The following is a 25,633-nucleotide window of genomic DNA, read 5'->3' on the forward strand; positions in this document are numbered from 1 at the left end:
AGAACCTGCCAGATGAGTTGAGGGCTTCCAAAACTACCCTAAGAAGAAACTTTTTGAAACGGGAATTTTCCACCACTGACTATTAGGCTGTGGGAACGATGCCACCATTTTGGAAGTAGCAATTGCATTATCTTCTTGGAAGGAACAGCAGGAGCAATACATATCCAGCTGTAATGTAATGGAGACAGGCTGAGAGTTAAGTGATGCAAGTTTGAAGCACCAAGAAAAGTTTCCATACAGTTGCAAAAGAATTTGAGAAAAGATGCCTGAGAGGGGGCTTCATCAGAGTGGGTAAGTATCTAAGGGGGAGGGGTGCCAAGAGGATGGAGCCAGGCTCTTCTTGGCGGTGCCAAGCAATAGGACAAGAGGTAATGGGTAGAAACTGATGCACAGGAAGTTCCACCTGAATACGAGGAAGAACTTTGCTGGGTGGGTGACCTTGCACTGGAACAGGTTGTTCATAGAGGTTGTGGAGTCTCCCTGAACCATCTGTACTCAGTCCTGTGCCCTAGGACAGCCCTGCTGGAGCAGGGAGGTTGGATCAGACGACCTACGGTTGTCCTTTTCAACCTCATTCTGTGATTCCTTAAGTTCCATTTGAATTATTTTTAAAAATCATAATTTTTTCTGCTCTGGTTGAAGAGCGGTGTGATTTTGCTCCTTCCTTGGTTAGGTTTGCCACAGAAAAAAGTTTCGGCGTGTGGACCGCTGCAGCTGTCACTGAGTCGTTCCGCCTAACGCGGAAACCGTGGGGAAGTTATTTAATTTTCACGGAATGCCCTTTGCCTGGATGAAGAGGATAGGGGTGTGAAATGGAGGGTGCACCGGGAAGGGGCGGGTTTCCCGTGCCGCGGAAGGGACAGCAGGGCCCGCCCCCCGGGGCGGCCGCGCAGGCGCCGCGGGCCGGGCGGGACATGGCGGGCCCCGCGTACTCCGGCTGGGTCACCCGCTGGGTGAGCGGCCAGTGGCGACTGAAGAAGCGGCCCCCGGTCATCCGCCCGGTCCGCCCGCTGGCGCTCGCCGATAAGGTGGCGAACCGCAGGGAGAATGCGGGAGGTGAGTTCCCGGGAAGCTGTGGCGGGGAAGGTCGTGCTGCTGGCACCCTGTGCTCTGCCGGCTGCAGAGGGGAGAGGCTGGTTTGGCCATGGAATTAGCGCACGGGCTCAGTGGGAAGGATTGTTTCCTCACACTGCAACCCAAAGTCCGCTGCTTGTGCTGTTCCGTGTGGGAGTCACGCACATAAAACACTTTGTTGCCTCTCAGCATAGCCTGTACCTTAAGAATTCAGTCGGATGCAGCGGGGCTAATCTTCGTGCTGGTGACAACTCTGCCCAAAGCAGAGATCTCTAGTGCTGCATTTTCTCACCTGCCTCGACCCCATCTTAAACTTCTCTCTGGAGATTCGTGCGATGTGGAGGTTGTTAGAATAAACCCCCAAAGACCTGAGACTTTGGTTGTGTCTTTCCCTTCTAGAGGCGACGTGCATTACGGAGATGTCGGTAATGATGGCCTGCTGGAAACAGAATGACTTCAACGACGCCGCTTGTGCCGAGGAGATCCGGGTGTTCTATGACTGTGTGGCAAAGGCAGAAGTAATTAAAGCCTCTTTTGTGTTCCTACAGTAGTAGGGAAGGAGGAAGCCCTCAGTAATTTTTTGTGTGCCAGCAGTAATAATGTTCTCTGAACAATTTCATTGGTGCGGTAACTCATCTGAGCAATGAAACTGGTGAAGGGTCTGGAGCACAAGTCCTGTGAGATGCGGTTGAGGGAGCTGAGGTTGCATGCCACATGTGGATTATATTGTAATTTGGGAGATGTGCAGTACAGGCAAGTTTCTGCAGCTGCTGATTCATACAGTTAAGAAATAGCTGATCCAGTACCTGTGTTATCTAGACAGTGGGGGAAAGCGGTGAGTCAGGATTCCCAAATTCCAGTGTCATAAGTCTGTAAATAGTTTTGTGCTTGCAGGAGTGAGGATGGAGACAAATTGGTAGAGAAATAACCAATGTTTTCAGTAATCCTCATAATAAACAATTTTCAGAATATATGAGCTCGTTACAGCAGTTCTCAGTTCTCTGAAAATTAGGAGCTCTTTTAGGTTGTTTCTGACTTTGAAGGCTAGACATCTTGAAAACTGACTTTTACATTGTTTGGAAATTAGATGTTTATAATTATATAATAGTTTATATTAATATAATAATACTATTATAAGTATATAATAGTATTATATAACTAATAACTATATATATTATATATTAATAACTATATAAGCTAAGGGTTTGGGGGTTTTTTTGTCTTTCAGAAACAGCGCAGGAGTCAAACCGAGGATACCCTGTCATCCAGGGGAAACTTACCTTCAAGCAAAGCGAACAAGCTCCTGAGGAGGTTTCCTCAGATCAGACACTATACATAATGTGCTGTACTAAAGGGACTGTGGACAAGCAATTAAAGTTGGAGTCTTTGGCAAAAAAGAGAAAAGGCAACTGGAGTGAGTGTTTGATGTCAAGTGGTCTCTGTCAAGCACTGCTCTGTCACTCTTGACCCTTCTTTTGATTCCAGAGCAAAAAACACCAATCTTGAATATCAGCTGATTATGTTCATGAGATTCCTGGGTCTTACAGTGTTAGGATTTCTGCAGTGTGTTGTTCAGCTAGCCAGAACTAGCCTACTTGGGTCCTCACTGTTAAATCTTTCAGAAATGCATTTAAATGCATTTCCTAACAATTAGGAGGTGACTTTTCCTGACATGTAAGCTTCCTACCTGGCTTTGGAGCTGCTATCAAGAAGTGGTCAGGTTCAAACACTAAGCCAAGTGAAAGTTGCTAATAATCTCATGGCTCTTACTCCCGCAGGAGTGGATATACAGTTTGGTTTCCCTTGAAATTTTTAAAATTCCTGCTGCTGTACAAAAAAGTACCTTGTTAATACAGAGGTAAGTATCAGATATAACCTTAACGTACAGGCTTGTGATTTAGGACCTCTGATTTGCAGGTGGCACAGGTATGGGGCCACATCAGTTTAATTATTTTGTCTGGACTACAATAAAATAATACAAGACTGGTGTTTGACTTGGGCAACTCATAATCCACAACAGAATGTTTCACTGGTTTTTGGTAAAAAAAAAAAAAAAACAACAAAAGAGGGAGAGAAAGTTCAAGCATGAACTGGTAACTGAAATCATGTAATGAATTATTAGTTTCAGTGTGTGTTTTTTTTTTCTACTACAGTACCACAAAACTTCAGGACCAGTACCTATGTTGAGAAAAATACAGTGTCTTGGAAAACTACTGTTATAACCATTTATATCAGTAATTCTTTCAGGCATGTAGAAAAAGCAGAGGGAGAAGGGAGTCAGGCACACAGACTATGTGATTACCCACAGGTGACTGGAAAGTTTGCTGGAACTGGAGCTGACTTCTCTGGAGCCCCAGGTGGATACCTGTTTTATCCCATAAATTTTGGTCAGGTGAATGTTTTCAAGTCGTTGAGGAAATTTTCATCTAACCATAACTTATAATGCCTCATGAGTGGGTTATTCACAGGGTAGCTTGTTCTGTTGTTGGTATTTATGGCATAGTTGGGTCTTTCAGAGAACTTGGGATCAGTAAGAACATAATGTCCACATCTAAGTTTGGGAAAACACTTTGGTTCTATGACATTCTGCATTTTCAGTCCAAAAGACACTGAAAGGAAATGCTACTTGCTGTTCCTTTGTTTCTGAAGGAGACAAGCTAGATTGGGAGTGAGGAACTGATTCACCTCTATTGATGATGATTTTTCTTTCTTTATATTAAAACTTTGAATGCAAAAGTAGTTTTGCTCCTCTTAAGATAGCACCTGTGCTGAATGTACCAAATTCTACTGTCTGTGAAGAACTGTCTTATATAAGAGGCTGTAACAGAGAAGCCAATACCTTTTTCTGGTTTTACTTCTGAAATTTTGCACAGCTCTCACTAATCTGAACAGCTATTTTTGGATCATACTGCTTCACAGTGAGCTTCACAAATTCAGTGAAGGGTTTGGGTTTCTGTCTGACCTTTTACATGTCTATTATAGTCTTGACATTACTATGCTAAGGTTTTCCAGTCCTCATTTATTTAGAGGAGGAAAGAAGGAAACAGAATGCTTCAGAAGGAAATCAAGTGCGCCCAGGCTTTACATTGCTTCCTTTAAAAATACTGTAGCAATTCTTTTGCCTCAGGATCCCATGCTGTAACTAAAACCCCTCCAGTTACTGATTGTCCTTGGCAATTTCACCTGCTGCCAATTTTTTGTATCTCACTGTTGAACTTATAGTGGGTGTTTAAATGCATTCTGTGACATATTGATATCAGGGATCACTCCACTAATAGTTCATGTGTGTAACTGTAGGGAATGGCACTGTTCTTTCTGAGCTCCATGATGCTGTTGCTGGGGAATAAAACTGGGTTCTGGTACTGAGCCCACTGGTTAAGAACATTGCTGCAGAGACCTGTATGTGATTGCGTGGTGGGGAAAGAATTAAACAAAAGCTGACTAGCTGTTCTACCCTCCTAAGTCGGATTTACAGGATTTAAGCAAATCTGCTGGAATTCCTTGATCTTATTCCTGTTCCTTACAGCTTGAGTATTATACTAGCCCTGGGTATGATTGCTGTTAACTACTCCTCTTTTTAGGCTTTCACCGAAGATCTCTGTGGAGGAAGCATTAATATTTCAGCTGGTCTTGATGAATAGTAGTCCTGCCAGTTCAGGAGAAGTGGGTTGAATTTCAGAGAGCCAAAAACATTTTAGAAGATGGTACTACTTGTTTCAAAATGTCAATACAGAATAATCTGGAAAAATCAAAACAGAAAGACTCTGTAGAAAATCATAGGCTTATTAGAATAGAACTGTGGTTATATCAGGGTGAGAAGGTGATTAGTGTTAAATAGTGGGCTTAGATATTTACAACTACTTCAAATTTGCCCATACAAGAAAGTTCAGTATCTATTTTACCTTATCTCTAGGATACATTAGTGATCTAAGCTGACATAGTTATATTGGTATAATTTCCTTCTTTGTCTTCCTCTACCTTGGAGAGGGCCACGTAGCCCTGAGAAGCTTTTGAGAATCCTGAGATCCACCTCTCTCAAGAAAATGTCATTACATGTGCCCTAAAACCAGGGGAGTCTTGGCAAGAAGGGAGTAGTTCCCACAGAGGAGACAACTGCAAACCCCCTATATCTGTCCACAGTTCGTCATTCTTCCAAAAAACTGAATGCAGACTTGGTCTTCTATTGCTTTCATTGCACTGGTCTGTGTTTCCTTTAAAATTGCATTACCTAGGAAAACCTTGCCTTGAGAGGGAAGCAACTTAAAAGCTGCTGTGAGAGATATCCAGTGCAGGCTTTTGCCAGAGGTTTTGAGCTTATGTGTCAGAGGTCTAAACAGGGAGTGTCTTACGGGAGGGAGTTCTGAAGCAGTATCAATAACTTCTATTCCTGACTAAGGAACAAATTTCTCTGAATGCTAGTAGATTTTCTGTTTGTGTCTCCAGTATATAATTTCCTTGTGTTTTCACTGGAGTAAGTGGTTCTAAATACCAACGCATTCCTGTATTTTTATTTTGTGCCTTTTTACTAGTGCTGCCCGAGAGTTACAGCGTGATGTTGCATCTAAGCTATTTCCATCCTCTGTTGCCCTGATCGTCTGCCTCCCTCCCTCCCTACGAGGATATAGGAGATTTGCTCCTAATTAACTGAGTGCAATTCTTGGCCAAATGCACTCCAGAAAGAGCTCCTTCCTCCCACTCAGCAACTCCTGTAAGAGATCCAGCATGTAGTGAAATTTCCTTGCCTTTGATGACTGACTGAGGATGAGGCAACACAAAACTGTCAAGTGAATGAGTAATGGGCAGTAAGTGAAGGAGCAAAAAAGGAGGCTTTTTGTCTAGCCATTAGATTTTTAGCAGCCCATTCCTTGTTTTTATGCTGAAGGTGTCTTTGGAAGTGCTACTTAGCAGCCTTGGCCAAAAGTGAGCTCATTTCTTAAGGTGACCTTCATGTTTCATGCTGCAGAATACCAGGAGTTAATCCTTCCAAAATCAGAATGTAAGTATAGGAAATGCTCATTAGACTGAGCTGAGAAGCAGCACAGGGAATGTTAAAAAAAAAAAAAAAAATCTGAGATTGAACAGCTTCAAATGGACCAATTCCCTTAGATTTAATAGTGTTAAAAAGTTGTTGTAGCCCCAAACCCGAATGCATATGGAAGAGCAGTAATTTGAAAACACTACCCCCCCCCCCCTACACACACACATGGGATTTTTCATGGTAATACAATAATGATCAACCCTCTGGAAAGCATCCTAGCCAACTGAGGGAAAATAAAGCCCAAGGTCAAGGAGAAGCTTGATAGAAACGATTTCTGGAGGCTATACCCATGGGGCAAGATGTAAGCTGAACATTGCGAATGCACCGTGGAGAGGGTGTGCCACCGGTGGGTTTTCCGAGGGAAGATCTGGAAGCTGCTTAACGTAAAGTTTTTTTGGGTCCCATTTACCTGGGCTCATATATGAGGAGAGCCGACCTCGGGAAGCTGCAAGCAGGTAATCGAGGAGGCAGCGGTGGGGGGGATAAAGTCCAGATTCCTTCCAAGAAGTCTAATCTCTGGCAAGTGTGCGCGCACACGCCGTTTCCTTCCCCGGTTGTTGCCGGGGGCTTTGCAGTAGGACACAGCCCCAGCTCCGTCCGTGCTGCAGCCTCTGTGCCGCGGGGAGAGGAGGAAGAGGCAGCTGCGGGAAGGGGGGATCGCGGGAGAGCAGCGGGCGGCGGCCCGGGCGCTGGGGAGGCGGAGGCTGGCGCTGGGAGAAGCGCGTACCTGGAGGCCGGGGGAGGCTGGGCAGAGGAGGGGACAGCGAGGAGCGGAGCGGGCTGAGGGTGCGCCCCGCCGCCTGCGCTCCCTCCTCCCGCTTTCCCATGCGCTAGGTAAATTCTGGGGCATGCTGTCCTCCCTCGTTTCTCTCCCGTCTTTCCCCCCTTTCCTGAAGAGAGGACTCGAGGAGAAGAGATGGGGAAAGGAAGGGGAAAGTGAAATTCGAAGATGCTGCTGGGAACTTTGATCCCTTCCCTTACATCGCTTTCCCTGCGTAGAAATGGAAAAGGCATCCTGCTCGCCCGGGTGCAGAGCGGCTAGCGTGGGAAAGCAGAGCCCGCCAGCTAAACGAGAATGTGATGCTTGAGGAACCTTCTGCCCGCTTTGTATAGGAGGGATGGAAATCTCCAAAATACTCGGGCTCATTGTAGAGCTCTCGAGTCTGCTATCCTGTCTCAGATGTGTGGAGGTACGAAATGGTTAGTTTTCTATCTGCTTGTAAGAAGTCACATGTCTCTTTTAATATCCTCACTGTAAGTGGATCTTGTTTTACTTGAATATGTTTTCTAGGCAGCTGTGGTCTCCGGGAAGGGCTGGGGGTTTGGGGAGGAATTTGTTTTTACTGAGCATGTGAAATTCAGAGAAAGAAATAGAGCAAGAAAGCAGGATGCACAAGGGCTTGCAGATGCTTTGGCTTGGGTTTCCTATGTTTCTCAGGCTCTGCAGTGACCCTGGCAGGAGAGATCCTTTGTTTCTGTTCTTTGCTGTTTGCCCCTCTTGCTGTTGTGGACAGATGATTTATAGCCACACGGACCTGGGGCAATGCCTGCAGCACAGGCTGTTTGCACTTAATTTTGTTAGTAATGGTCAGAGTTGGGATATTTTGGAAGCTGCTACAGGGATTGGCAGCAACTAATATTTCATTGGAAGAGCAGTGTATTACTTGGACTGCAGTACTTTTGTTTATGGTCCGGCTCCAAGAAGAGTGGGTTCAGACTCATGTATATCCTGTTATTAGTCTGACCCATCCCTCTATCACCTGCAGGTTTACATGTCTGTGCACGTTTACATTGAAAACTAGGAGCTAAGGGACCTGGTTTGTGGCTCAGTCACCTGTTTGGTGCAGTCACAAAAGTGCAGCTTAGCTCACTTTCCTCTCTCTGCAAAGAGCTTTGAGATCCTCAGATAAGTCCTTCAGCATTGTCGGTTCACAAACCATTATGTGGGCTTGCAGCAGCCTGGTGCGTGCATGTAGATGGACTTTTGGATGAAAAGGGTTTTTCAGTTAAATGCTGGTTTATCTCTGCATCCCCTTGTGCATATGCACCTGAGACTTGATCTGCTGTTTCTGAACCATGTCAGGAATTCATCTTCCGTGTGCAGTTTCACGTTCCGACTTCTGGAGGGTGATGCTTGGCCATGGTTGTCAACACCTGCTGGACGATGTTCCTAAGTTTGATTTGAAAATTTCATCTGACATGAGTAGGTGTTGTTCATGTCAGGTTTCTGTGGGAATTACTTCTGTTTATTTCAGAAGTGGATTTGGTTTCATTCCAAATTTAAGAGAGGCAAAAATACTGCATTTTGAAGAAAACCACAACTGTTACCAATAGTTATTATTCTTTAGCTGCATACCTCTGCTCTTTGAATTACAAGTTTTTGTTCATATAAAAGTATTAGAAATGTTCATTAAAAATATTTAGAAACTAATTAAACTACAAGGAGCTAGCAGAAACATACAGTTTCTTCTTTTCCCTCTGTATCTGTAAAAATCTTGCATTTGCTTGCACACCTTGTAGTGGTGTTGAGTGGAGATCCCTATCTCTCAGCCAAAAGTGAAGTTATAACCACAAAAAACACTGCCTATAAGAGGAAATGCAGTTTTGGGTCCAGACAGGATGCTAAAATTTTGAGTACTTTGTTTCATAATATTTGTTTTTAGGTATTTAACACTGTTTGGATAATACTATAAGCCATATCTTATTTTCAAGTATTAAAAAGAAAATCCTCAAAAAGCCTTGGTGGATTTTCTTCTTTAAATGTTTCCAACTTTGTACATAGATGTTTATTACCATTTTAACGGGTATCCTGGGGGCATCTTCCTATCACATAGATATATTTCTGCTACTGTGTCCATAGATGATTTGTCCTGTTAATGGAGAGAGAATGAGTGTCTATTCATTATTTTTCTTACTGATAATAATGATTTTCTTCTAGCTTTCCTTTCCACAGGCATCTCAGACTTCCAAGTATAATGGAAAAGAAACAAGCAGAGCCCTGTAAAGTAGTGCTAGGGTAAATCTCTGCAGGCCTGTAATTATTTCTTTTGCTGTTAATGGACAGAGCTATGATTAGATTTGAAGAGGAGCAGTGGGGAAAGCAAGGAAGAGACTGGTTACTAGGGTGTGTTTGCCTAAAGCTGCAAAAAGCTCAGCTGCTTTTAGGACATGCTTATGTTTATTTCATCGGATAATCATCTCTGCTTTTGCTCTGCTTCTTTTCCCAGGCTTTCCTGGGATCCCAGCCCAACCAAAACCATTTGCAGAGTGCAGGTAAGAACAAGAAGTTATTAATTCAGTCATTGGGCAGATTCTTTCCTGCAGTGGTGATCTGAGACCATAGACATGATGAACCACTGCTACTTGGCCTTCTTCCTTTTTTTCCATCATTTCTTCAATGTTTTCTGTTGCCTCAGTGTCTGTTTCTCTCTTTCACCAACATGGCCAGATCACTTTTGTGTCTTCACGTCTAATGCTCTTGCAGTTCACTGCACCTCCCACATGTTCTTTTCTTTTCATCTGTTTCTCTGAAGGCCTCGGTCTTTTTTGCATATTCACCTTTCCTCTGCTCTAATAACTACTGAATTCTCGTATATCCCCCCTCTGAGGGTCCCAGTTGATGCAAAGCATATGGTGTGTTTTCCAGACACCTACCTGCAACTGCTTCTCATTTTGTACCTTGCATTTAACCTTCAGCTGTCACTTCCCACCTCTTCTTATTGTGCTTGGCAGTGGCTAGAAGGCAAATGACATGATGCAAACTTTCTTTCTCCCCTTGCTCTTTGCCCCATGTGTTCTTGCTGCAGAAGGGTTTTCTGAAAGTGTTATCTTCTTTTTGTTTATTCAGTGAATAGAGCTATAACTGTTGTTCCTTTCTCAATCTACTCTTCCCTTATTATGGGCTGTGAAAAGTCCACCCCACACAGAACCTGGGTCTGTTTTCCTTCTTTTAATTTCAGGGTCATGAAAGGAGAGATTTCTTATTTTGTTAAAGAGCATATTAAATTAATTATTTGGAATTTTTACATTAGATATTTCACATGGCCACTGGAACATTGGCACCCACACCTTCCCCCCAGAATAAGTTCCCTTTCCCTTCCTGTATGTTGGCCAAGTTCAGATAAGCCAGTTTGTGATACTGATGTGTATAGAGAACATACATAAAATGAAATACAGTGGCATTTCCCACCGTCCTGCTTTATAGAATGAAATTATAGCTAATTTTAAACTCTTCTCAGTTTCACCCAATTTGGACAGGCAATTAATGTTCTAGAGAGCCTAGGATCAAATTTGAAAGTATCTTATTCGGGTGTCAAAGCAAGTGGGGAAGAAAGTGGTGGAGTGTGCCATGCTCATGCGGTGCTCCAAAGGGAGTACATGTATTGGATGTACAGTAATGGGAACCAGTTCAAATTGTCCATGCTTGGGCCCAGATTAAACACTTTTCAAAGGTCTGTCTGAGCAGTTCTTTACTTCAGATCAAATTGTGGTTCACACAGTGAGTATTATAAACATTCTTTGAGCAGTTGTCTTGAAGGATGATAGGACTGAAATCAAGCAAGCAGCAATGAACTGCAGACCTGGGAGGTGTTTCAGATAACCAGCTGGTACCCCCTACGTTGAACATCAGTGTGTGGTGCCTTCAGTGATGCTAACAGCTCCCTTCCTGTGTGCAGCATCCAGTGGCTGTGCTGTCGGACCCCTGGGGTATTACAATGGCTCGCTGGCGGTCACTGAGGCCGGGGCAGAGTGCCTCAACTGGGCAGAGTTCCCCGATTATGTCCAGCAGTATCCAGACCGTGGCCTGGGGGACCACAACCACTGCAGGAACCCGGATGGGGGAACGACCCCCTGGTGCTTCTACCGGCTCTCGTCGGGGGCCATCGGCTGGTCCAACTGTGACTGTAACCAAGGTAAGGGCTGCGAGTCTCTGCCTGTGGCCAGGCTGCGCTGCTCAGGGGCTCGGGCCAGAAACCTGTGCTGCACAGACTTGCAAGTGGCAGGTGGAACACCCTGTGAAAGAAGCACAGTACAGTAACTGTTCCGAATTGTTGAAATAATTAGTACTAGAGGCCAGCCTGTGTGGGAGAAGAACGTCTGTATATAGTAGGGGGTGGATTTAAGCTGGCTATAGCTGTAATGCCTTGCATAGATGTTTTATTCTCATACAAGGAGACTTTTTTTTTTTAACTGCTAACTTATGCCACTTTGAAAACAGTTTAAGTTATGTGGAAAACAACCCACTCCTGCTCCTTAAGTGTCTGTATCAGAACATTCCTCATGTAAAGTGTAGCAGTTCAAATACAACAAGAAAAAATCTGTGGGTAGGTTTGTAAATCTTCTGTGGCAAGGTAGGTCATAGGCTTGTGTTAAACTTAGTGCTGACACAAAGACTGCTGCTTACTTTGAGTCAAGCAAGAGAGCTGCACTGGCTGCCATGCAGCATTCTTGAAAATGTACTCCTGTTCTCTGACCTTCCTTGCCTTTCCTACATTTTGCAGAACAGTTGAAGCCCCAGTTTAATAAATTAATTGACAAAGTCTTTTCCCTTGTCAGTGGATGTGCTTTTAAAGATGGCTTCATTAAAGGGAAGGATTCAAGTGTAGTGGTGCTGTGTGCCTGCACTGAGGTATTACAGACAGAAGGTGTGTCCTTCTCCAAGTACATAACTGAGCGAGATGTGCTGTCTAAACAGTGGCAGATATTTGTGTTGAAGGCATTTACATTGGCACTTGCTTTTCTTAGAGAAATTAAAGAGGATTCAGCTGCTGTTACTGAACATCTTGCTGTAGCAACAGTGACTCATATAGGTGAAGTGGTTGATGGAAATCAGTGGTGTCAGAAGTAATTAGAGAGCCTGTCATTTCCATACACCTTTTCAAGGTAGCATGTAAAATCACCCCTGTTTCTCAGAAGGAGAATCCAGGAGCTGTGGCAGAAACCACGTGTCCTGCTGATATTACCATGGCTTAGAAAAGAACCATAGCACCAGCCTAGCACCAGCCATGCTCCTGAGCAGCCACTGCAGGAACTGGGAAGCTGCCACATCCCACACTCGTTCATACAAGTCACTTTAGTGCCAGCACAATCAAAACAGGGATGAGAGCAGCCAAGTGCAGTTCAGCACAACTACATGCAAGTCCAAGACTTGCTGGTCTGAAATTTCTATCAGCAGATAGCAGCTGGGTTTTTTTTTTGTTTTTATCTCTTTTGGAAGGTGCTGTGCGGTTGGCTGAAGACAGTAGTGTGGAGCTGTACTTCAGTGGACTCTGGGGTACCATCTGTGCTGACCACTGGACTGACTGGGATGCCAGTGTTGTCTGCAGGCAACTGGGTCTCAGGTGGGAACTTCTAGTCTGGTTGTGAGAGTTACACGCTCGTGCGGCTTTTGAAAGAAAAGCATCTGTGGTTGCAGTCCTTGTGGCACAACGCGTTGGCTGGGAAAAAGCAGTTTGTTTTGTGGGTTAATTTCCCACTTTCCAGGGTCCTTTCCTACTGTTTTCTTTCTGTGGCTGTGCTCAAACCAATCAGCATTTGCAAGAATTTTTTAAAACAATATTTTCTGCTTCATGCTCCAGACTGTGATGAGTGAGCTGTGAGATTGCACCCCCTTTTTACTATCACCAGCTGGACTTGTGGTAGTGATCTAACAGAAATTTTAAGAGTATGAACCCTCTTTGGGTGTCTGGGATTTGGACTTCCCAGTTCAAACCTCCAAAAAGCAAGGAGATAATGCCCACGTAGAAAGAGGAAGGTGAATCAGATATTTGGATGTCTGAGTCTGCTGATGGGTTTGTTTGTTGCTCTCAGATGAGGGTGCCATTTCTGTCTGCACCAACTCCTCTGCAGTAAGTAGGCACACAAAAGGGTTAGGTGGTGGGAAGTTCTGTGCTTGTTTATGCTTTCCCATTAGACTGTAAGTGGCCCTCCCTTTATGCCATTCCAATCAACTGGGCACACTGGGAAGTGAAATGTCGCAACTAGACTAGAGAGTCACAACACTGAGGGAATTTGTAAGTCAAGCTGTGCTACAGCATCTCATGGCTCTGTTTCATTCTCTGTACCAGTGAGATTGGCACAGCTGGGAAGAAGAGTCATCCTGGACCGTGGCCTGTTCCTCTGCATCTGCAGTCAGCAAACTGCCATGGGGATGAAAAAGCCCTGCTGCAGTGTGGCTATCGGGAAGCTGTGTCAGGAGCTTGTAAGCAGGGGAGTGCCATGGTAACTTGTGTTCCTCCAGAAGGTAAATATTCAGGGGAGGTTTGCTTCCTGGTTCTTCCATCAGTGTTGCTGATAAGATGTAAAATCTAAGGTCATGAAGATATGGAGAGAAAATAATTGGAAAATGTTCTTCTTTCCCCTGCTATGTGGGTGGTTTTCTTCCTTCCAGTGGAAAATTATCTATCCCTTTCCAATCCCAAATACTCAGAATGGGATATGTCTACAGTCACCGAGAGATGACTGTTATGTATGACCACATCCCCTTTTTATCAAGCCAGGTTTTGTCTGCAGGCAGCAAACTCCCAGTCACCACAGCAGCTTGTTAGAGCCATCCCTGGACCAGCAATACCCCCTACTGTGGGCTGCAATCACAGCAGCTTACGGGGGGGTCTAGGAAGGTGGATGCGGTAAGAGAGCATCCCAAGAGCTCCTCTGGCCAATGAAAGATTCTACACCCTGAACTGCTGAATGTGTGTTGTCTCTGTCTTGTTCTGTTGTGCTCTCTTTCCCTTTCTTGCAGCACAGGTGTAGGTGCCCCACTGCGTATTGTTGGAGGGAAGGAGAGCTTTGAAGGGCGAGTGGAGGTTTACCACGATGGCAAGTGGGGCACCATCTGTGACGACCAGTGGGACGACCGGGATGCTGAAGTAGTCTGTAGACAGCTGGGACTCAGGTAATTTCCCTGCTTTATGTTATGGAGTAACAATAGAAGTAAGCAGAATGAAGAACATGAGAAATGTCCCTTCATTATATGAGCAGCCCTTTCTATTGGAGATATAGAGAAACTCTGGGAAAGATAATTCTGGAGTAATCATCCTATAAAGGGATTTTGTACTTCATTCCTGTCAGTTTTATGGATTTATACTGTGAAAAAAAAGTCGGTGGATCCCTGTCTAAGGATTATTTTGTTGACTTCTGTTCATTATTTTTGCAGACATACCCTAATGCAAATCTTGTTGGCCTCAGTGATAACTTTTCATGGTGATTTTCATATGTGGACTGCAGTTGTTTACTTGGTTAAGCTTAAACACCTCCAGTTTCACTGACTGCCCTTTTCCTCTCAAACAGAAAAGCAAGAGAGAGCATCTCGTTCTTCTGCGTGCCGTTCCGTGCTTGGGAGCTGTTGTATCCTGAGCATTCTTGAAAACCACATCAGTACAGGATGATTTAAAATAGATGATTCAAGTTTGAGACCCCTCAGACTTTGGGAGTTTCTCCTGTTACTGAGATTGTAACAGACTAATGTTGTGTCATTTTCCTCAGAACTCCCCATGTGTCTGAACTGTTCAGGCTGCAGGCACATTTGTATTCCTCGTTGGAAGGGCTTGCTACAAACTTCCCAATAACATATTTCGGTTAACAGATGGCAAGTCCACTGTGTCAGAAACAGGAATGGTCTATGGGAGGACAGTGATCTAGCACAGGAGAGTCCCTGTGCAAGGCAGAATCTGAGGGCACAAGACTGTGACCTTCCTTACTGAGCATACGTGTCTGTAATGTTTGCAGTGGGACCCCAAAGGCCTTGTCATGGGCTCACTATGGTCAGGGATCTGGCCCAATCCTGCTGGATGAAGTGCAGTGCTCAGGCAATGAACTCTCCCTTGACCAGTGCAAGAAGAGCGAGTGGGGACAGCAAAACTGTGACCACATTGAAGACGCTGGGGTCTCCTGTGACCCTTTCACAGGTACAGATCTACAGCTCTGCCAGTCAGATGTGGTTGGTTGGTTGTACCCCCATATTATGGGGCTGGCTCAGCAGGTAAACCCCTGGTTCAGGGTTCTGCAGAACTTCTATGCATCGCTCTCACAAAGGCTGCCAGATGTGGAGGCAGAGAACAGCAGCAAATGGGAATGGACCAGGGCCAGACTTTGGGGTGTTCCCATTATTTTGTTCAGTTGGTATGGAAAAGCTGAGGTGAATCCTCCCCTGATAGACGGGCATGTTTATGAACAATGAACGTTTGTTTTTTTGAGTACCCACAGATATCTGTGTCTCTGGTTTCTTTCGCTCATGAGCTGCACAGAGACTTAGCAATGGTGCAGAGGCTTTCCCCCCCTGCAGAGTGCTGACCTTTCCCTCTCTCCCCCTTGCAGAGGGCACTGTCAGGCTGGCTGGTGGACGCAGCCCCAACGAAGGCAGGGTAGAAGTTTATTACAATGGAGACTGGGGCACAGTATGTGATGATGGCTGGACAGACCTCGGTGCCCAGGTGGTGTGCAGGCAGCTGGGCTTCAGGTAGGACTGAAAGTGTGTGTAGTGTCTCTGCTTCCTGCTTTCAAGGATTAAATTCCATCACCCTTCACTGGGATAGGCTGGACCATAATCCTTCAATGCTGTCTTTACTAGAAGTTTCATTACCATTATACAGCTTATTTCAGGAAAGACCAATAGGTATCTGCATCTTTTCCAAGGGGAAAAAAGAAATCTTTATTATCTCTCACCTCAACCTGTTTTGAAAGCAGATAACCAGCTTGATACTTGCAAATGTACCCCTCAGCAAAGTCAGAAAGTTCTCTTTAACACTCCTTAAATTTGCAGGTGCATCAGCTCAGCACTGCCACCCCCTCTGCTCTGTCAGTGAAATAATATCACCCATCTGCTCCATCAGCCAAATGTATCACTTGCTTCAGTAGCTGAACAAAGACCATCTTGGCAAAAAAAGAGTAGTAATAGGGATTTTCTTTCAGCCCATTGCTTCACTGTTGTCCCTTCAGGTATGGGTTTGGGGAAGATATCAGGATACTGTAGTCTCGGAGCCAGTAAAGTGGGGGTTTGTGGATTTTTTAATATGATTAAGGTCTCCTTGTAAAATTTCAACTTAATAGACTGGAAAAAGATTAAATTCTTCCCTCTGAGTTCAGCTGCATACTGTGTTTGTCATCTCTTAACAGTTTGCAGGTTTCTGCATTTCAATTCAAGGTAGCTGGTTCCTATAAAAAGAAGTAGAATTACTTAAATATTGATATTTTTGATGTGTGCTCTGCTAGCCCCTCCCTAGATTGATGTACCTGCTGTCATGTCTGCAAAGCAGCCTCTGTTGGCCCTCTGTACTACTATGAATGTGCCTTTGATCAGACACTAGAAAATGGACTGGTCTGAGCAGGCCTTCCTGAAAACTGAAGCTGGTGAGAGGTGCAGGTGCTTGGTTGCCATCCTGTCTGTCACTGAGGGGTTCAGGTCAGGAGGCTCCAATATCACAGTTTAACTCTGCAGGAGAGTTTCCATTTGGGTCTGAGCTTGGGTCCCTCTGTGGCATTTAGAGTTTTAATGAATCTTGTGTTATGTTCTATTTCCTTCCTCTAGCGGTCCTGCTGCCCTGGCTTCTGAAGGGGACTATGCTGCTGGCCAAGGCTTTATCTTACTGGATGATGTGGCATGTGTGGGGACAGAGCTGTCCCTCCTGGACTGTCCCCACAGCAACTGGGGGCAGCATGACTGCTCACATGCCGAAGATCTGGGAGTCCGCTGTTCCCCAGAAAGCAACACAGTCATGGACGGCAGTCTGGGTAACTCACCTTGCTCTTGCCCTGGATGGTGGGAAGGTGTCTGTTCACTTGGAGGCTCTGGCAGATGTGGGAATTTTCCCTGTGCAATTACAACAAGGGGTCTGCTTTTCGAGGAGGAATGAGCCCTGGCAGTCTTGGGGCAGAGCCACAAAGCTGTGGCTCCACCAGACCTACGGCCAGACCAGCAGATAAATGGAAACTGGAGAGAGTTGTGTTGGCAGCCTATGAAATAAACCTGAGGGGCTGAGGGACAGTGGATGCCTTTGTGTGCAGGGACCACTCGGTCAAGGGACCCCTTTAAGTAGACCCTTTAGGAAACTGGTGTAGTTACAATGGTGTCACAGCTTGCCAAGACAAGAGGACTTCAGATGCAAGAGACTGTTGTGTAAAAATTTGCACTTCCTTGTGTGGATGGAACACTTTTAATTCAAATTATGAGGGTATTTCAAGTTAGCATAATGTCATGCCTGATACTCTCCTTTTCTTTACTACAGGAGACTTTCCAGTTTGTCAGACATTTGTTATTGAAATAATAATCCAACATTTTTGTTTTTCCTGGATGTAGAACTCTTCTCTTGCTTAGAGTACTGTAATAGTTTTATAATTTAATAGATTTCTTTCCCAGGCATGTTTAAGCTTGTCTACTCTTGGCTCAGGAGTTAATAACTTTCCTTCTGTTCTTGTTTTCCTCTTTACTCAGCTTTCAGAATATGATCCACTGATGATTTCCAGTATATATTAAATAAATTATTATATATATAGTCTTCTGATTCAGCGCAGAGGTAAAATGTCTTCATACAGACATACTTCTTTATTCTTTTTCCTTTTTTTTTCCCTTATCTTTTTGTTTTAAGCTTACTGATGTCTGGGATTCATCTTTTTCTGTAGAACCCAAGTTTTGGACACCTGACACTTCTGGTGGTTTTGCTTGCAGCAACCCTCATGTTTTTTCCTTCAGGGCCTCCTGTACGGCTGGTGGATGGAGAGAGCACCAAGGAGGGACGGGTTGAGGTGTTACTGAATGGGCAGTGGGGCAGTGTCTGTGATGATGACTGGACGGACAGAGATGCCACAGTGGTTTGCAGGCAACTGGGATTCAGGTAAGAGCTGTGGTAAATGAATCCTACAGATAGAAACAGCTCTCAGGGGGAGCACTTCTTTCTGGACTTTTTCTCGGGGCTTAGATTCTTATTTTTGGCATATGCTTGAGGGAGTAGGCTCCTGTTCTTACTGTACTGCTGTCTGTGAGTGCAGTGATACACAAATATTATTCCTCTTAAAATGTGCTGGTGCATCAGGTTCACTTGCCTCCTGCTTACTGCAGATTAGCCACCCTCTCTCTTAATTGCAGTGGTACAGCAAAAGCCAGAGCAATGGCTTATTTTGGCGAAGGCCATGGGCCCATCCATCTGAACAACGTAGAATGCAGTGGCACGGAGCACACCCTGGGGCAGTGTGCCAGGTCTGACACCAGGATTCACAGCTGCTGGCACAGTGAGGATGCTGGTGTGATCTGTGACTACGTGGAAGAGAAGGTCCAAGATATCAGAAGAACAGGTGACATGTCCATTTCTTTTATGCAAGAACCTGGTGCTCCCATTGTCCCCTGTCGTTCTTGTCTTTTGCTGAAACTGCACCTAAAAAATAAGCATGTCCTGTCCTGCATCTCCTACTTTTTCCCTATTTTCATTGTCTCTTCTTAGGAGCACAGGGTGCTCCAGACTAGTCTGAGGAGTTCCACCCATGTCAGGCCTTTGAGCCTGCAGAACTTTCCCACCCTTCCTTAGAACCCTGCAATCACGAGCAAGCTTTGGTGTTGAGAGTACTGAGGAGATATATATATATATATATAGGTATAGGTCCCATTCCTGACTGTAGAGACTGCAGGTAAGCACCTCCACTGAAACTGAGGAAACCTATAGGACCAAATCTTCTATGAATTCCATATGCACAACACAGTGCAGTCGATTACCTTGAGGATTAATGCCCTCAGGGAAGGTGAATGGTATTTGGCTCTGTGACAGCAATGCTGATACTTAAGCTGAAGGTCCCTACACAACTACTCTAACTTCACTGTGCAGGTCCAGAGTCTGGTGTGTGTGGGATGCGCCTTCTCCACCGTCGCAAGAAAAGGATCATAGGTGGAAACAAGTCTCTCAGGTACTACCCTGTAATTGCTGGGAGAGCCAGGCTGATTCTGGCTTTTTATCAGGCTCTGGAAATAGCCTGTCAAATGTTGAGTACATTAATGCATTTTCACTGGTGATTTTTGAACTTGATTTGAACCAGTGGGCTTATCTAGGGAAGAATGCACACCAGCTGAGCCCAGATGGGGCAGTGGATGGGAAGAAAGGAAAACGGCTCCCATGTGTGTGACATCTGTTATTTCTCTCTTTCTTCTTCAGAGGCAGTTGGCCATGGCAGGCCTCACTACGGCTGAAGGGTTTTCGGCGAGATACTCGTCTGCTGTGTGGAGCAACACTGATCAGCAGCTGCTGGGTGGTGACTGCAGCCCACTGCTTCAAGAGGTGTGTTTGGGAGTGGAGAGCCCCAAGGGATACTCAGTGATGAACAAGATAACCTCATAGGAGGTTATCCTCCCAGCCCAGTGGAACTACATGAGCAGAGTTTCTAAACCAAGACCTTCAGGTTATGATCTGTGTGATTTTGGAGTACTTATGGGGATGACTCAACACTGACTTGCTTTATCCTTTGCTGCTTACACCTGGCCTTTTAGCTTTGAGGCTTCACAACTTAAAGGGAACCAGCATTTTGCCATTCTTAAGTGCTTTAAAGAACTGTGAAAGATTAGTTCGCAAGCCTGTTGTAACTATTATAGCCATCTTGATAGGAAAAAAAGTCCTGTGCCTGGTAGGCTTGGGACACCCATTGACTGCAACATCTGGCATGATCAGATCTGCTAAGAGGTCCCACAGTCCTGCAGCTGGCACTGGTTTATCAGTGTGGTGTGAGGAGGTGGTTCAGTCTCATAGCAGCTGAGACTTGTATGAGTCTGCTTCCATCTTAGCAGGAGATCCTGAGTCTCTTTTCCTCCAGGTTTGGTGTTGATGTGCGGCACTACCTGCTGCGGGTGGGCGATTACCACACGGGCGTGAAGGATGAGTTTGAGAGGGAGCTGCCTGTGGAACGGATTGTCCTGCACAGGAACTACTGGGCTGGCAGCAATGACAATGACATAGCCCTGGTCCGAGTGCGAGGCAGAGAAGGGCACTGTCTCTCCTTCAATCGCCATGTTCTGCCCGTCTGCCTGCCCGACAGGAAAGAGAGGTCTGACATCAACAGGCAAGCCTGCATCATCTCCGGCTGGGGAGACACAGGTGAGTGGTGGTGCTTTGGGGGGCAAGAAAGGGGGAGGAGTCTGGGTTCAGAAGCTTATATGGGCCATTAATCATTAATTTATGTCGGCTCAAGGCTGTGTTCTCACTGCTTCCATTGTCTGTGCCAGTGTGTGGTGTTTAGGAGTTGGGAGGTGAGACGGTTTTTGTGCCATTGTGTCTTCTGATTTTGAGGCTTCTTGAGTCTGCTCATGGTGGAAGCTTTGGTTTCCATAGCATCACTCTGAAGCTGTGGCAGAGACCAATGCTGCCATCTGGCCACAGTCTTCTTTTTCTTCCCATTTCTGCACATGTTTTTGTCTACAGCAGACCCCTTAGGGAGCAGCCTGTGCAGAGCTGCTATATCAAGCCTGTGGGAAACCCTCCTGTTTCTGTGATCTGCCTTCTTTGTGATACTGTAGTAGTGAAGTGGGGGCTTGGAAGTGAGGTGGAAGGAATCTCTCTCAGACTCAATCTCCCTCAATATTCCTGCAGGGACAGATGAGCTCTGAGGCTGGTTTCTGCACTGGATTCAAAACAGCTTATACCTGTCTGCTGAGCACATTGCTATGAAGCTTCCTAGGTAAAAGAGACCTGGGAGGCCTTTCTGGGGCTGCTGTGACTGGAGCAAAGCAATATGTTTATCAAGACTTGCTGTCAAAAGCCCCAGGATCTGGTCTCTTGATTTTTGACTTGCCCACGTTTACCAGCGTTTTCTCTAGCTATTACCCCAACTGTTTAACTGCAAGTACACATTTGCCTTTGGAGCCAATTGTGCCAGTCGCACATGTCACTTTGGGATGTCTGGCGAGGATCAAGGAGCAACTTAGCCATGTAGCTAACTTAAGCTGTGCTGGGGCTTAGTGGCTAGAATCCCTCCCACGCACAACACCCAGCCTTCCAAGCGAGAGGAGCAGTTACCTACTGCCTTGTGAACTTACATAAACCTTGAGCACAGAAAGGTCATGCTCTAATATAGCACATGAGCCTTATGTTCTGAGCAACCTTGGGGTAATAAAAGAGATTTGATCAAATAGAGACAAATCTGGTCAAAGATGAAGTGAGCTCCCTTTGAATAATATTTGAATGCCTCTGAAACATCTTCTAAAACTTCTCTGAGAATTGAGCACTTAACAGTTATTACTGCATTTATTCACTTGAGAAAACACTGTCCTTGTTTTACTGAGGAGGAAGTGGAGGTTCTGAGAGATGAAATAAATTGAATGAGGTTCAAGTTACTTGTTGGCAGAACCAGTAGTAAGACTCATCCTTTGATCTAACCTTTTTCTCCAAACCTCTTCCCCATATCTTTGATCTTACAGCTCTTTTTTTGTGGTCTGGCTTGGCATCACTGTTTTCTGTAGTTCTGGCGGTTCAGAGATGCTGAGCTCAGCCTATTTCTGTGCTGCGGACTTGACGTGAAGTGTGCAAGTGTCTGTTTCTGTTGGGAGCACCGTTGCTCCAGGTCACTGCTGTAGTCTGCACGTGAATCAGCCTGGCTGGTCTGTTCTGTTCCAGGAAAGTCCTATTCAAGAACCCTGCTGCAGGGGGTGGTGCCTCTTCTCCCCCGGGAAGACTGTGAGGTCCGCTACGGGCAGAAGTTCACTAACCGCATGATTTGTGCCGGGAACCTCTCTGAAGATAAACGGGTGGACAGCTGTCAAGGGGACAGTGGAGGGCCACTCATGTGTCAAAGGTCGAATGGGCGCTGGATCATTTTGGGCATCACTTCTTGGGGGTATGGCTGTGGTCGGAAGGATTCACCCGGTGTGTACACAAAGGTCAGCAAATTCGTACCCTGGATCAAGAGAGTGACCAAGCTAAAATGAAAATGACTGGGCTCTAGGAACTTCAGCATATGGTCCTATTGCCCTGCAGCAGCAGAAGGCTGCGGCTTCTGGTCTGTGACTGATGGAGATTTATTTTGTCATCGGACACTGGCAAAGGACTTTAATGTAGAACTGGAAGAAAAACAGTTATGACTGATGCTTTAAAGTCTTTGATTTCACTTTAGTCTGTAATCTGTAAGCAGAGAAAGCAGGTGCACACTGGTAACAATGATAAGTATATGTTGCCCTAAGTATCCGAGTCCTCTAATGCAGTCACACTTGTTCCTTTTTCCCTGGCACATAGAAATGGTAGAAGCAGAGAGATACCTGCTGCTGAAAATCAATTTCTATTTGTATGTTTGGACAATTGAAAAATGCTGCTAGGAGAAGTGAGATGCTTGGAAGATGGCACCAGGTGCTGGCATAGTGGAAATCTTCAGATATTTTTTCAAAACAGCTCTCTTCAATTCCAGGAATCAGAAGATTTGAGCTGAGCTGGGCTTTTTTTCTTCTCTGTTATGTCTCTAGGGGGAACCTTTTCTCTTCTGAATAATATGTCTGCTTCCATATGATCCCTTTCAAGTGTCTGCCCCTGCTAAGAGATACTTATCCTTTCTGCTGTAATCTTCTGTCACACATTTCTAGCTGCCAGATGCTTTGGTTTTATTGCTGCTTTCTCACTATAGTGGTTCTTTGTGTGTGTTTGTTTTCTTGCTTCCTTAAAGTAGCATCTCCTAGTTGTTGGTGTGGGAGTAAATCTTCATTTTTAAGAGACAGTAGCTTTCTTGCCCTTATGATTACTGTGAAGAACTTAAAAATATGACCTCAAGTGGCTGAATAGACATGTTATTTTTCTTTAAATCCAAATGTAATGTTAATCTCAAACATTCAGGTGTTGAATCATGATTTAACAGCACTGTGGGGACTTCCTCTTGATAGCTTATTCACCACAGTTATTAGCTGCCCTTTACTTGTGCTGTTAGTCTTTAATATCTCTGCGTTCACAGTTCTCCCATGAAACATGGAATTACTCCTGGGGTATAGATACACCTCAGGCAAATTACTTCTTGTGCAAAACAGTGTGTATGCTGCAAAGCAGCTTCCTGCTTTCCTGAAGTGTGTCTTATTCTTGAAACCTCTGGGCTATTCTTTCTTTTTTTCTCTTCTTTGTACTATTTCTCTTTTCATTCCTCTCAGTGGGAGTAAACTGGCTTAACTCGAGGGTATGCAAGCACTGCCATCAAGCTGTAGTTCTCAGCCTGAACAGAAATAATGCTGAGAGAAAGCAGGGATTATTGAATACTTCAATTTCTTCCTTCCATCTCATCCAAACAAATGAACAGAGTTCCCTCTTATGCCTTAAGCAATTTTTAAAGGTAATTTATTATTCTTGAGTAGGTAAAAAAATACAAAACTAGACAGAAGGGCTAAGTGCATTAACAGCTGTGCAGTGCACACTGTCTTCTCACTGTGTATAGATAAGCCAGAGAGAAGACAGGTCTGCTCAGGAGCAGAAAGCTTTGATCTGTAACGAATGACCCGAACGTGGAGTAATAAAGATGGGACACGTGGAACTTGTGCCAGATGTGCATGTTTTGGGTTGGCTCATGCATTGTAGGGTAAGCAGTGACTGGGTCTGGCACTGACTTGCTGCCTGGAAGGTCTGCACTCAAGGCACTGAGGTGCTCAGTGTCTAGGCATTACAAAGGCAAGAACAGGGGGCAGAGCACAGCCTGTGGATTAGCGATGTCGTGTTACAGGGCATGTGGTGACAGAGTTCTAGAAATCACCTTGGATTCAATAAGTAGTGATTGCCTAAAGCTTGGTCTTCTGTAAAATAGCTGACCTGGCTAGGTGGCTGATTTTTTTTGGTGAATGCTAAACTAAACAGTTCCATTTACCCTCTCCAGAGGTTATAGAAGAGTTGGGTTACCAACTGGACTCTTTACAGATCCTGCTCAGAAATTTTATTTTAACAAAGAATTGTAGAAATCTTTAAAACACGCAATGTCAGAACCCCTGCAAACTGGCCTTGGAGACAAACCTGATCTGTTTGTAATCCTTCTTGAGGTGCAGAGTGTCCTCAGGGCAGCTTGTGCTGGTAACCCTGTCTGAAGTGCCAGGCTTGATCCCTTGGCAGGGCTGTGCTGGCTCCACGCCGGCTGTGTTGTCCTATGGCTGCTGGCAGAGAGTCTCTAAGATGCAAGCTGCAGACTGCTCCTTATCTCCCAGGAATTAAAATGGCAGGAGGACTGAGGGCAATTATGTCACAGCCCTCTGGTCTTGTGGGGGATTGAATGCCAAGTTCCACACTGGCAGCAACAGTACCTGTCTGGGAAACATGGAGGGATTTGGCTTCTGCCTTCAGCCTCCTCTGTAGCATGAGCCAGCATGCTACAGCAGCTCAAATGGAGTTTCTGTGCCTTGGGTGCTGTCACATTTCTAGTTTAACTTGGTTTGATCTTTCAGTTTATACCCATGACCCCAACAAGCACAGAAACACCCAAAGGACTGAAACTGTGAGGTTATTTCCTTAAGCCTACTTAGCAGATGGCCATTCAGGAGTTGCAATAAATTACCATGTAACACAAGTGAGACACAGGCCTTGCATTGTCTTCCGAAATTCCCATGTTCTAGTCCAAAATATTTCTTTCTTCAAGATCTTGTCACCATGAAAGCTTTGAGAATCCTTGTAATTAATATACCCTGAGTCCTGCATGAGCCAGGAGGAGAGAAGGAAGTATCCAGTCTTTCCACTTCTTTTAGACCCTACTGGTGCTGTAGATGTGCCTGCCAATACTCTCCTCCATTTTCCTGGCCTGTTTCAGAGCACCACTATTGCTCTTTGCTGTTTAACCTGGGACTGTGGTCCAAACTAAACTTCTGTGCTGTGCCACTAAAGCTTAGTGGAACTGCCTGGTTGGATGAGCAGCACTTGGCCACCACAGGACTTTATTTTGTAATGTTGACCAACAGCAGATGTTCCAAAAGATAGTACATGAGTTTGTACTGAACAAGTTTTAATAACCTTTCCTTTTGGGGAATTTCGTTCTTGACCCATTTAAATTAATTACTTGCATTACTATTATTATTATTATTAAAAATAGAAGTACAAGTACTTGGTCTTCTAGATGTGCTTGAAACACTATGAACTATCCTTTTGTAATTCCTTTTTTTTCAAAGTATAAAAGAGTTTACATCCCTAACTTTTAAAAAACTGTTTAATGTAACCAGCCTTCATCTTCCATATGAATGTTTAAATTTTTAATTTTGTATTTAATCCAACTAAGCTCTCAATATTTTCTGGCAATGAAAACCAATGCAATTTTATTCTCCATAGCACATAATTTCTTTTTATGGTTCCTGAATTAATTGCCTTTTGTTTTTATTGAATCCCATTTGTCCTTGTGTTCTCAGCCATGAGACAAACTAAGGAGCCTGGTTTTATACTCTCTGTTGTTCATTACTCTAGAGATAGTTCTTTTTCTCAGACTGTGGCTTCCTTGTCTCTCTTCAACCCAAACTGTCTAGGTGTCTCATAACATGTTGAACTATCTTTCTATGTCTTCTCTTTCTGCTAGATCTTTAAACTTTGGTAACCAGAACTGAATGCAGTTTGCCAGGGGAGG

At 44.7% G+C, this 25,633-nt stretch overlaps 2 protein-coding genes across 3 annotated transcripts; both read left to right on the forward strand.

Moving 5' to 3' along the window:
- The first annotated feature begins 901 nt into the window (after window positions 1–901).
- On the forward strand, window positions 902–2,485 carry CHCHD1 (coiled-coil-helix-coiled-coil-helix domain containing 1). Its single transcript, XM_027885137.1, has 3 exons — window positions 902–1,056; window positions 1,474–1,592; window positions 2,303–2,485. Exons 1-3 carry the CDS (start codon window positions 915–917, stop codon window positions 2,411–2,413), a joined length of 372 nt encoding a protein of 123 aa, XP_027740938.1. The 5' UTR covers window positions 902–914; the 3' UTR covers window positions 2,414–2,485.
- A 4,502-nt stretch (window positions 2,486–6,987) lies between these two features.
- On the forward strand, window positions 6,988–23,076 carry LOC114058119 (neurotrypsin-like). 2 transcript variants are annotated; one of them, XM_027885134.1, is made up of 15 exons: window positions 6,991–7,302; window positions 9,340–9,385; window positions 10,789–11,025; window positions 12,330–12,453; window positions 13,180–13,355; window positions 13,859–14,006; window positions 14,840–15,018; window positions 15,428–15,569; window positions 16,638–16,840; window positions 17,799–17,940; window positions 18,192–18,397; window positions 18,922–19,000; window positions 19,246–19,368; window positions 19,898–20,178; window positions 21,694–23,076. In XM_027885134.1, exons 1-15 carry the CDS (start codon window positions 7,231–7,233, stop codon window positions 22,002–22,004), a joined length of 2,469 nt encoding a protein of 822 aa, XP_027740935.1. In that variant the 5' UTR covers window positions 6,991–7,230; the 3' UTR covers window positions 22,005–23,076. The 2 variants fall into 2 exon arrangements, with proteins under 2 accessions (XP_027740936.1, XP_027740935.1); XM_027885135.1 differs by lacking the exons at window positions 16,638–16,840; window positions 17,799–17,940 and having other exon boundaries at window positions 6,988–7,302.
- The last annotated feature ends 2,557 nt before the right edge of the window (window positions 23,077–25,633 follow it).

Source organism: Empidonax traillii, unplaced genomic scaffold (genome assembly GCF_003031625.1).
Source record: "Empidonax traillii isolate 1590-97213 ecotype Southwest subspecies unplaced genomic scaffold, ASM303162v1 scaffold162:size863265, whole genome shotgun sequence".
NCBI lineage: Eukaryota > Metazoa > Chordata > Aves > Passeriformes > Tyrannidae > Empidonax > Empidonax traillii.

Bases quoted from the DNA above. Each gene is read 5' to 3' on its own strand.
- LOC114058119 (XM_027885134.1), top strand. From the start codon at position 7,231: ATGGAAATCTCCAAAATACTCGGGCTCATTGTAGAGCTCTCGAGTCTG. The intron at 15,570-16,637 runs GTAGGACTGAAA...TCCTTCCTCTAG, and splicing joins TGCAGGCAGCTGGGCTTCAG to CGGTCCTGCTGCCCTGGCTT. The intron at 20,179-21,693 runs GTGAGTGGTGGT...GTTCTGTTCCAG, and splicing joins CTCCGGCTGGGGAGACACAG to GAAAGTCCTATTCAAGAACC.
- CHCHD1 (XM_027885137.1), top strand. From the start codon at position 915: ATGGCGGGCCCCGCGTACTCCGGCTGGGTCACCCGCTGGGTGAGCGGC. The intron at 1,057-1,473 runs GTGAGTTCCCGG...TTTCCCTTCTAG, and splicing joins CCGCAGGGAGAATGCGGGAG to AGGCGACGTGCATTACGGAG. The intron at 1,593-2,302 runs GTAATTAAAGCC...TTTGTCTTTCAG, and splicing joins ACTGTGTGGCAAAGGCAGAA to AAACAGCGCAGGAGTCAAAC.